General features: G+C 33.7%; 1 protein-coding gene across 3 annotated transcripts in view; it reads left to right on the top strand.

Annotated features, from left to right (window-relative positions):
• Window positions 1-11,993, top strand: part of Bche (butyrylcholinesterase) — a 56,794-nt gene extending 44,801 nt beyond the window's left edge. Inside the window, exons 3-5 of one of the 3 annotated variants that reach the window (XM_090338484.1) lie at window positions 228-394; window positions 1,915-2,019; window positions 11,869-11,955. In XM_090338484.1, coding sequence (XP_090194610.1) covers window positions 228-394; window positions 1,915-1,973 — 226 coding nt within the window. In that variant the 3' untranslated portion in view covers window positions 1,974-2,019; window positions 11,869-11,955. Of the gene's footprint in view, window positions 1-227; window positions 395-1,914; window positions 2,020-11,868 lie in introns of all 3 variants that reach the window. The other 2 variants (XM_090338474.1, XM_090338493.1) reach the window with 2 other exon arrangements.
• The last annotated feature ends 777 nt before the right edge of the window (window positions 11,994-12,770 follow it).

Here is a 12,770-nt window from a genome sequence, read left to right as displayed (position 1 = left end):
TACAGGAATGCATGCAATAGCTCTCTCTCTTTAAATTCTAATTTCTAAAATTTTAAAGCATGGTATTTTGAGTTACTAAACATTCTTAATCACGTTACTTATGCTTACTTTCTTCATAATATATCCATATTCTTATTTTCAAAGATTTTTGTTATTGTGTTTCAAAAGTATTATCAATTCACATCTAACAAAATTTCAAAAGAACTGTGATTTCTCTAATTGTTTAGGCATCCAAATGGGACCCAGAACAATAGTACAAGATGGCCACTCTTCAGAAGCTCTGAACAAAAATACTTAACCTTGAACACAGACTCACCAAGGATATATTCTAAGCTGCGAGCTCAACAGTGCCGATTCTGGAAACTGTTTTTTCCTAAAGTCTTGGAAATGACAGGTGTGTGCTTTTAATTAATAGATTGCATATTGTGAAGCAAGAGAAAAAGGCTGTTTATTCAAGGGAGAGTGTCAGTCTGTGCTGCCATGACTTCAAGTTTACTTTTCAACAAGGACATATCAACAGGTTTACTTGTAGTTTGAATGCTTTCCCGATTATCATAAAATTTACTGGGGCTCTACCTGCTGTTCCGTTGATCCTTGTAGAATTAATTAAGGAAAATAGATGGAAAAATGTAAAATTCATTCTACATATGTAAGCAATGTTTTTCACCCTGAATAGAGCTAAAAATAACTTCTGAAAAATTTGAAAGCATCTTTTTAAATAAATAGTGATGCTTAGCAACAAAATGAGAAATATTGATACAATTTCTGTATGGAAAAACATAACCCAAATATTTTCCAGAATTTGAACTTGGAAATATTTAAGAAAGAACACACACACCCAAGCACATATTGTATAATATAAATAGTAATTTAGGTAATTAATCTTTAGTGTGATATTACTTAAAGGTATAAAAAGAAATACTTGGCAAATTATTCCAATTATTAGATTATCTCAATATTCATAATTAAGAATATGGATCAATCAACATGAGTTAATCAAACATACATTACCCTATATTAACTTTAACTGAGAAAAATGACATACATACTCAACTTACAGCCTAGTTATGATATATCTAATTATTTATAACTCACTATTTCCAACTTATTTTTCAAATGAAAGCAATTGACTTAGTGATCTGATATTGTTACCAATATTGTCCTCATTTTTCACACAGTCTAATTTTCAGACTGTATATGTCATCACAGTGTCTGCTTTTATTTTTTGTTTAGAGTATTTAGGGATCATTTTCTGATAAATATAAATATCCGAGGATGTATTCAATGGTTTAATATGGTTTTTAATAATCACACATTACTCACTAAAATAATAATTATATCCTTAAACTGCTTGGGGAATATTTCTGATGTACCAGAATCTTGTATATTACCACATATTCTGTGATGTAATACAGATCTAGAGTTGGGTCTCCACAGCACTTGCAGAGTATCAAGTGTTCATTGTGCCTTCAGAGTGTGATTAACAATGAGATGATTCATTGCATCTGCCAAGGCATCCAAAGAGTGTTTAGCATAGCACAGGCTACTTGTTCTGAATTGTTATTTAAGATATTATTGAATGAGAGAAGAGTAAGAGAAAAGGCAGTGATAGATGGAAGTGGCTATTATAAAGTAAACCAAGTCCTTGTGCAAACACAAAGTAAATACATGATGATGGAGGCATCAACAAAAACACTCAAAAATCCACCCCCCTCTAAAAAAAGTATTAATCTACTGGAGCTACCACCACTATTTGAAACCACATGCTTTAAGCACTACAAATAAGTAATTTAAAAGAATTAGAAAGGTTAAATATCTATTTTTGGTAAATTTTATATTTCTAAGTTTCAACACTGAATATGTTCCTTTTTAGTGTTTACATGATTTGTGCTGAGATTTTTCTTGGCTGTTTAGATTGTAGCTCTACAAACAAGGAGAAACTCCACAGAATCACTACTGTCTGGCTTTCTTAAAAGGAGAAATGTTTATTCCACTTAAGATGGAGAGGCCATAAGCTTTGTAAGTACCACGTTAGCCATTGTTTACATTTGAGGAATAAATGGCCTCAAATAAAATAGTTCTTAAGACTTCTTTAAACACATAACTTCTAACACTTCACTTGCTATTATTATGAAACGTCTGCAGAGTATAAAATGTACAGTACAGTACTTGACTTAAATGTAATTAGGTTCATTATTTCACTAAGATCATCTCTGCATAACATTCCTCACTTATCAGAAAAAAGAGAGTGAGATTAGCAGTTGGCTTATGAACTGCCATCACCTGTAGAGATGTTTTGTTGTTGTTATATTGAAACTAAAATTACATAAAGAGAAAAATGCTTTGATCTTCATATCCTTCAATAAAAAGTGCTGTTGCAATCCTGACCATTTTACAAGTCATGGAAAAAAATTGTTTGTCCAAATTAAAGAAACTGGCATCTAAATTTTAAGAGTTTCAAATGCCACTTTGTGTTGGTCATTGTAGAAACATTTACAGTAATTAGTGAGATTTCACAACATTGAGCGTGGAGATAGACTTAGTATGCCTGAATTTTCACTTTTCTCATTAAAAATATCCAACAATGCTAAAATAATAGTTGGGTAAACTGATAATCTAAACAACTCTTTAATAATACATGAAGTCTTCACAATATCTCTATCATTTCATTCACTCTCAAATTATTACAAACAATATATTGTGATATTCTACAAAACCAGTTCTTGATCATTTCTATAACTGACTGACAACAGTGATCCAAACCTGCAATGGAAGACTTAGTCACAATTATCTCTCAAATAATTATTCTTTAACCCTGATGCTCAACCCAATATCAGTACTAGTTTAAGGGTTTTTTCAATTTTCCTGTATTAACTATTAGGGATTGATGCACCTTTCCTATATTCTGCATTACTGTGAATGTTTGTATCCTACTGAAACTCCTGAGCTAAAATCCTGTTCCTCAATGTAGAGGTCTTCGTAGATGGGTTCTTGAGAATTGAGGAGGTCTTGAGGGTTGAATCACCACCAGTGGGCTTAATGCTCTTATGAAAAAGTCCCAAGACAACTTCTCGGTTTCTATGTATTAGAATCAGCATTAGGAAGCCATTTAGGAAGGAGAAACCAGCTGTTCAGAGCACATCACTTCTGCTTCTTCTGCCCTCAGTTCTGCCTTACAACATATCCCCTAGTTTCTCCAGTCTGATGTAAGTATTCTCAGTTCCACTCAGAAATCTCTGATGCTTTTACTGACACTAATAGTTACTGCCATCATACAGAAGAAAGCACTTATTTTTTTTCAAGTAATACAGCACAATAGAAGTCACTAGAAAATGAGTAGTTGGGGTGTCACTGGAGAAGAGGCTTGCCTACTGAGCTCAAGGTCCTAAGCTGAAATCTCAGAACCATGGATTGAGAAAGTCCTGTCACTATATTGATGGCCTCACTATTTCCTTGTTTTGTCCTCTGGCAATCCTCTTCCTTATTCTGTGTATCATAAAGCCACACAGAAGTTGATTCTCTTCTTTCATATTCCCTAATCACAGGCACATAGTAGAGATTATCCTTGTAACACATTGACCGAAATTGTGGTGTAACTTGAGAAAATTGAAAAAGCATTTTAATCCACTCCTAAGTGAGTTAGTTAAAAATCAAACTGAAAATAATTTGATAGGAGGCAAAAGAAAGCTGAATAAAGCAATAGTAAATAAATAAAACAGTAGCAAATAAATAGGTATCTATGGTCTTAGGCTTTGTCCCAGCGAATGGGTATTGTCTCTGAGATTTTCTGCTCAAGGCTAATTCTCTACTTAAGCCAAGGCTCCACTTCCAGCCTTTTGGTCATTAATTGGAGAAAAGAGGCTTACAGATTTTCCTACCCAGTATGACTTTGAACCCCATGGGCAGATTTCAGCTTCCTGATTAGCTAGGATTACAGGTTTGAGTCACCAGAGTTTGGGAAATGTATTTTTACTTACATTTATAAGTATCTATTAGCTATCAATCCTATTAATAGATCTTAAAATTCATAGTAAAGTTGCTAGATTACATAAAAGAGATTTCTTTCCCCCTAAATTACAAGTCAACACTATAAGTAGTCAGGTGTGTGGGCTCACACCAGTCATCCTAGCTACTCAGGAGACTGAGGTATGTGTGGTATGAGGATCAAGGTTCAAAGCCAGCCTGGGTACAAAAGGACCTGCAATTAATCTCCAAAAAGCAGAAAGTGGGCCCCGAGTTGAAGAGCTCAGGGTTATATATATATGTATTGAAGTGCATACATGTTATATCAAAAATATTCTTTTTTTCCCATCAGTTGTGGGGCTTGAACTCAGTTTTTGGGTGTGGCAACTGAGCCTCTTTGTACTGAAAGCTAGCACACTACCACACTTGAGCCACAGCACCACTTCCAGTATTCATTTTTCCATTAGTAAATTGACATCCTACCATCAGTCAGTTTTAATAAAATTTACATTCTTTATTTCTTTTTGCTTATTGCAAGTTATAGTTTATGACTATATATTATGTAGTATAATGTAGCTTTATTTTTGCCTTGCCATTGATTCTTTGTTTCTTTAAATAAAATAACATTTTTAGTATCTTTACATGCAGAGAATAAAATGTACTTGTGTAAGTACCAGGAAAGTATATATTGTCAATTTCATATTGCTATTTATAATTATATATAACTATATGCTGGCATAAACTTCCTAAAAATATCACTTGTCATTTTTTTCCAAGTCCCTTGTAGAAGGCTTTCAAGGGTGTGGTGTGGGTGAAAGGTGAATGACTTGTCATTTATTTTAATTTTTAATGTTTTTTTTTTAATTTTTTGTGGGTCTTGGGGCTTGAACTCAGCCTGGACACTCTCCCTGAGCTCTTCAGATCAAGGGTACCACCCTAGCCTGGGCCTGGGTGCTGTCCCTGAGCTCTTCAACTCAAGGCTACTGCCCTACCCTTGAGCCAAGCCCCACTTCCCATTTTGTGCTCAGGCTGGCTTTGAACTTTGATCCTCAGATCTCAGCCTCCTGAGTAGCTATGATTACAGGTATGAATCTTGGCACTGGGCTTTGACATTTATTTTAAATGAACCTGATTTTAAGATTTATCTAGCAGAAACAATTTAGAATATTTATTAATATGAAATTCTTCTATAAAATAGCCATGAAAATATTACATACGTGTAAAGGAGAATCTAATTAATAAGCACCTCAACCTGTTTGGTGGATTGATTGAATTGTGTCTCCTCTGTGGTTTGCAGGTAACTGTGTTCATAAGCATTATATTTTTTTGGGGGGGGGTCATGGGACTTGAACTCTGGGCCTGGGTGTTCTCCTTGAGCTTTGAGCTCACTCTACCACTCTAGCCACAATGCCACTTTCATGAGCATTTTATTCCATAGGTAGCAAGATTCTTGGTAGAAACATGACTTCTCTTTTCTCATCTGTTTGGTGGTGACACTTCAGTGTTAATGCTCTCTCACTGTGTTTGACACCCTATACTAGCAGCTGTGGGAGCTGCTGCAAAGAAAAGGACTGTTCTCTGCCTCTTGAAGTAGAGGACTCAGGACCCAGGAACCCAGGAAGCTTTTGAGGGAAGATAACAGGACCAGAGTCTTAATGAGTGCCAAGAAGTGAAGAGCCAGATAAGCATAGACCAAGGCTGTAGTGTTGTGTGTCATGCTAAGGAAATTACATTCTATCTTCAGCAAAGCCCTTTTGTAATGATAAATGGAAGTCTGACACGTGCTGGTTACTTATTCAGGAATGTATTAGCTTTCTTTGCATAGAAGAATCTTTCTACCTTGTTTCCTTAGAGATGGAAAAGTAACCTCAGTACACAGGATCCATAAAGATTTTCTATGTAACATAATATCACTCACATAAATTTTTCAGTTAACACTTCCATTAGTTTACAGGAAGAACAGGCTAGCTACTCAGCTTCTCTTGATTTCATTTATTTAATTATAACACACACACAGATATACATATTCTATTTGTTTACATCTATATCTTTACATATATATGAGTATATATGACTTTTTGGTTGTTTTTCTATGACAGTACTTCATATTAAATTTGCCTTATATTACAAACTATTCAGAAAACAAGCAAAGACTTAAATTCTATAACAATTATTTTCTTTTACTGCATGTTAGATATTCAGTTGTACGTTTACTTCACATGCTTCAAGGTGATCTTTAAACTATGAATTTTTCAGTTTTATAAATATTGAATGTATCACTTAGAACCTATTTTTTAAATTTTTTCATATATTTTTATTGTAATTAATAGAAGGATTACATTATATTTGCCAGATAGAAGCTGCATTACTTCACATACATTGATATCCTTCTCATGTCTTGGTCCCCATTTCCCACCCCCCACCCCCACCACTCATCTTGTTTTCCCCCCTTCCCTATCCAATTTCAAATAACCAAATACAAATATATCTAATATATCAGATAACAAAGTGAGATATTGTAACAATATAAGATAACCAAGGGACAGCAAAAGAGATGAGAGATAACATAGTACATTAAGGACAACCATCACTCATTATATGGCTTTTGTTTCTATATCCTAAAGGTCCTTTCATTTAGTATCATACTGTATGGCCTTATGTATCTAGGTTTTGCTCTACTGCAAATCTTTGCTAGGAGAGCCCAAGGTTTCTATTGATTATGACAAATGAGGGAAACCCTTGAGGCTATGTTCCTTTGAGTCTGGCTTACTTCATTTAATATGATTTTTTCTAAGTCTTTCCATTTCCTAACAAATGGGGTGATGTCATTCTTTCTGACAGCAGCATAGAATTCCATTGTGTACAAATACCACACCTTGTTGATCCACTCATCAACTGAGGGACATCTGGATTGGTTCCATATCTTTGCTATGGTAGATAGTGCTGCAATGAACATTGTTGTGCTGGTGGATTTAGTATGTCCTTGTTTCTGGATGATTGGGTACATGACAAGTAGTGGAATTGCTGGGTCATAGGGGAGGTCTATGTTTAGTCTTTTGAGGAACTGCCATACTGCTTTCCATAGTGGTTGAACGAGTTTGCACTCCCACCAACAGTGGAGTAGTGATCCCTCTTGGCCACATCCCCTCCAGCATCTGTTATTATTCCTTTTCCTGATCCTGGCCATTCTAACTGGAGTGAGGTAGAATTTTAGAGTTGTTTTGATTTGCATTTCTTTTATGACCAGAGATGCTGAGCATTTCTTCATGTGTCTATAGGCCATTTTTGTTTCTTCTTCACAGATGACTCTCTTTAAGTCTTTGGCCCATTTTTTTTTAATGGGATGGTTGTTACTTTGGAGATTACTTTTGGAGTGATTCAATTTTTTGAGCTGTTGATATATTTTAAATATGAGGCCTTTGTCCGTTGTATGGTGGGTGAAGATCTTCTCCCACTCTGTAGGCTTCCTAATTAATTTACCAGCTATGTCCTTTGCCATACAGAAGCTCTGCGGTTTAATGCAGTCCCAATTATCCAGCCTTTCTCTGATTTGTTGTGATTCTTGGGAACCTATTTTTAAATTTAAAAACTTATTTTGGTTTTGAAATTGATTCTTTTCTTTTTGTTCATATTGTCTGGTCTATCTTTCTTTAATTTTTAGATAGATATTCATCTCCATGCCTTTGCCTTCTATTTTCTGTTTCTCTGTTTTACATGTTATTTAAATGCACAAGTTGAAAACATTGGACATATAACATATGCTGCATTTTAATATCTTGAATGTGAAAGAAGCATTTTCTTATGTGTGGTGGTAAAGTAGAGTAACATCAATGAAGAGGAAATTTTTATATGTATCTAAAAACTTGAGAAGGCCAATCAATTGCTTCTTGTTTCTTTATAAAAACTGACTAAATTATAGCATATTATTGTCATATTTGCACAGTATGTAAAACAGAAAGTATTTTACTGGAAGAATGGTAAAAATACTTATAAGAGTAACTTTTGAAATGTTAATATCTTCTTCAAAATGAAAACAGATCATCAAATCTTAACTTAGAAGAATTTAAAGTATTTAAACATGTTGATCAACATTTCATCTTTAAAATTTGTTCTAAGCCTCTCCTTTCTTCTGTATTGCTACCTTTGGGTTTTTCCTTTGAAAACATTAAAAAATATTGTGCTAATTTTATCTTCCTTACAAAGATTCTCAGATTTATGAAATTGTTATTAGTAGAATTTGTAGACTTTTGCACATGTAGTTTATAAGAAGGGATATTTTAAAGCAGGAATACTCTTTCTTGGTGATGGTATTCATGTAAAACATTATTAGCGCTTGGGGCTGGGAGTTTGGCCTAGTGGTAGAGTGCTTGCCTAGCATGCACGAAGACCCGGGTTCAATTCCTCAGTACCACATACACAGAAAAAAGCTCTAGCCTTGAGAGAAGTCCAAGGACTGTGCTCAGGCCCTGAGTTCAAGCCCAGGACTGGTACATTCCTTGAGTTGTTGTACTAATGGAGAATGCTCTACCACGTGAGCCACAGGGCCACTTCCAGTTTTCTGGTGGCTAATTGAAGATTAGTTTTTCAAGGACTTTCATGCCCTAGTTGGCGTTGAACTGCAATCCTCAGATCTCAGCTTCCTGAGTAGCTAGGATTATAGACAAGAGACAACGGGTGCATAGCTTTATATAAATATTTTAATGTGATTAATAATTACTACTTTGAGAAAACCTCAGATTTTTCCCTCACTGCATTATAACCCCTTCTTGAATTGTGTTTTAATAAATCAAATAAACATCAAAACTATTGTCTGTTCTAATAGATGTCATAAATTGAAAATAAATTCATTCCTATGTGGAACTGGAGCCTGCTAAATTCCAGGGATTTATCAGCTTATTGCAGATAAGGACCTATGTTAGAGAGGGCTAAGGTAAACCAAGGAAGGAATTAACATTAGGAAGGGAGCAATAAGAGAAGAAGAGGAAGCATAAAAGTAATCTCAGTTCCTATTGTTTTCCCTAATAGTCAACAATTCTATTATCCTATGTCTTATTTACCTCCCCTAGGTTTTGTTAGAAAATTACTACATATTTCACATTTTATGGTCTCAATCAATGACAAGTATTTTTTTGTGCAGTACTTGGGCTTGTACTCAGGGCCGAAACTCATGGCTAGCGTTCTACCACTTGAGGCACAGCGCTATTTCCAGCTATCTCTACATATGTGGTACCGAGGAATCATGCATGCTAGACAAGCACTCTAGCACTAAGCCACACCCCCAGCCTAATGCCAACTACTTTTAAAAAAAGGAGAGGGAAAACAAACAAATGAAAAACAAAACAAAACAAAATCAGAAAACAGAACTATGTTGACGAAAACATTAAGCACTAAAAGGTATATTGCATTGAAAGTATTAAGCCAGGACATACAAGGAAATAAATTTGCATTTATGTAAATAAATAGACTTGATAGAGTTCCATACCCATGAAAAGGAAGTCAGACTCCAGTCCTTTCTATAAGTTAAAAACTTATTTTCTCTACGGCCCATAAGTGAAATTATAGTAACCAAATGGCCCTTGACAGAAAAAGGTTCTTCACTCCTGTTCTAAATGCTAAATTGCCAATAATTGATTCATTACATTCCAAATGTTATTCTTCTTTTAAACTTTAAAGTTCTTATTTTATGTAACATTTAAAACATTTAATTATCATTAAAAAGAATATGAAAGATTAATAATTTGGTATTTTACTTAACATATGCTCTCATATTTAATATTTGTGACCTTTCAGAATAAAATTGTATTATTTGTCAAAAAATTATAGTAATTAACCTTTTAAAGACCAATTGTAATTAAAATTGGGACTTTTTATTTAAACTCTAGAATATTTGTCCTATATTTATGTTGCACAAGCATTTTAAAGTTAAATCTATCTTAATACATTGCCTCTGGCATTTTAAGGGGTATTAGTATTTTAAATATTTTTATTTCACATAAACTTTAAAATAAGTCACTAGATTCTTTATTCCAACTTAATTATATTTTGATTTCCTAGATTTCTAACTTTGAAATACATATTAAGTTTTTTTAGCCCCATTTTAAAGATGCTTCCCATTGCCTCAATTTTATTTTAATGTAATACCTGCGATTTATCATCCCTAAACTTTTTTTCATATATTTTTATTGTAATTAATAGAAGGGTTACATTATATTTGCTAGATAGGAGGTGCATTAATTCACATACATTGATACCCTTTCTCATTTCTGGGTCCTGATTTCCCTCCCACCCACCCCCACCCCTCATCTTGTTTTCCCACTTCCGTATCCAATTTCAAATAACCAAATACAAATATATCCAATATATCAGATAACAAAGTGAGATACTGTAACAATATGAGATTACCAAGGTACAGCAAAAGAGATGAGAAACAACATAGTACATTAAAAACAACAATCCCTCATTATATGGCTTTTGTTTCTATATCCTAGAGGTCCTTTCATTTAGCGTCATACTATATGGCCTTATGTATCTAGGTTTTGCTCTATTGCAAATCTCTGCTAGGAGAGCCCAAGGTTTCTACTGATCTACTGATTATGACAAATGAGTTTTTTTTTCATATATTCATCCCTAAACTTTAAGAAAAAAATAAAAGAAGCAAATAGTCTGTGGCCTGTAATTTTAGAATTTTGCTCTTCACTGGAGCTTTATCATTAATTCAATTCAATTCAATTCAATTATTTATTTATTTATTTATTTATTTATTTATTAATTATTTTCCCAGTCCAGGGCTTGAGCTCAGGGTCTGAGCAATGGCTTTGGGCTTTCTCAAGGTTAGAGGTCTACCACTAGAAAAACAGCACCACTTCCAGCTTTAACTATGAATGTGATAACAAGTACTCGAATCCAGGTCTTCACACATTTTGGACAAAAAAACTCTAGCACTAGGCCAAATTCCTGGCCTCAACGTATGTTATTTTTGTGTTAACAATAAGGCTTCAACTCAGGGTCTTCTATTCTCATCTGGCATTGTTGCTCATGACTAGAAATCTTCCACTTGACACATGGTCCCAATTCTTGCCTGTTGCAGATTAATTGGAGATAAAAGCTACTTGAAAGCAAAGACTCTTTCATTCATCTGTTTTATACAAAATTTACATTATTTTTGGAGCTGGGAGTTTGGCCTAGTGGAAGAGTGTTTGCCTACCATGCACAAAGACCTGGGTTCAATTCCTCAATACCACATACAAAGAAAAAGCCAGAAGTAGTGCTGTAGCTCAAGTGGTAGAGCTTTAGCCTTGAGAAAGCCCAAGGACAGTGCTCAGGCCCTGAGTTCAAGCCAAAGGACCAGCAAAAAAAAAATTACACTAATTTTATATGATAGGGAGCTGAAATAACTAAAACTATTTGGGAATTAAAATAAACTGTAGTGAGTATAAAATCCATATGAAGTGATAATTACAAGCTTTTCTTATGCATTAATAAATGTGCACTCAATATAATACTCTATAATTATCTGTATAAATATGTAAATTACATGTACTGCATGTGTGTATTTTTATGTTGCAGAGAATTAATCAGTTAAAGTAAAATGTTCGTACTTATTTGGAGATTAAAGAAAAATGTGTAACAAATTCCGGCGAAATGTAATATGCAAATTTATATTTTCAGTTTATGTCTTTTACCACTTCATATATTTATACATGTTTTATTTATATTTCCATCTACTCCGTAAAAAAATTTTAGGTGTTGGTTCAGGTAGAAACAGAACCTGATAACACATAAGAAAGAATAAAAATACTGTTGTGCAGTACACAAGGAGAAAATGGCAACAGTGACCAAAATTATTTTTCATTTAATGTAAGCAGAGAGATTAAAATTTAATGTTATTTCTCTCATATTTTGCAGGAAATATTGAGGAAGCAGAACAAGAGTGGAAGGCAGGGTTTCACCGCTGGAACAATTACATGATGCACTGGAAAAATCAATTTAATGATTACACTAGCAAGAAGGATAACTGCATGGGTCTCTAAGTAGTAGGTTTAGACTTATGAAAGGTTTATTTTCATATAGATGAAGGAATAAATATCAACAGCTTTGTACATACCTCAGAAGAATGTTACTGTACAAGTGAAAGAATTATGACTGTTCTTGACATCTGTCACTATTTTGCTCAGCATTTCAAACCTGAAATCACTGAAAGATGTTTAGTTAAATTACATAGTATAATATTTGAAAATTAATTATACACACACATGTATAGACATGCTGTCTTGCTTCAATTTCTTTCTTAAATAACTTTACAATAGATTTCCTACAACATATGGATTCTAATTTTTAGTCATGTATTTTTATTACTATTTACATGAAAGTTTATTTTTACTCTCAACTAATGTTTGAAATAGTGGACAATATAATTTGCAGATAATTTCTTCTACTCAATTTATCAGTCAAAGGTCAATGTAAGATATTAAAGCAAGCACAAAAACATAATTGGTTCCTTTTTTGTTTTTGGATGTGAAAGCAAGAGAGAATATTAAAATAAGGGATTCAGATTAATAAAAATTGTATACAATAGGGCCACGATGTTGGTATGTTTGTCAAATCAAGACTTAATTGATTGGTTTTTCAAGGTGGGCAAAAGTGAATCATAATATTGATGCATATGAATAGAACCTGTTTCCTGAATTAAGTTACTGGAGTTCTACCTACTTAAATTACTTAAGTTTCCCTGATTACCCATCTTGAAAAATGGATTTGTAAATTCTCTTTGATAAGGCTGAAAAGGCACAATTTTGTGTCATGTAGCA

This window comes from Megascapheus bottae, chromosome 1 (assembly GCF_031878675.1).
Source record: "Megascapheus bottae isolate mThoBot1 chromosome 1, mThoBot2.hap1, whole genome shotgun sequence".
Lineage (NCBI taxonomy): Eukaryota > Metazoa > Chordata > Mammalia > Rodentia > Geomyidae > Megascapheus > Megascapheus bottae.
The sequence above is the reverse complement of the archived record's forward strand: the minus strand, read 5'-3'. Positions and strand labels throughout refer to the sequence as shown.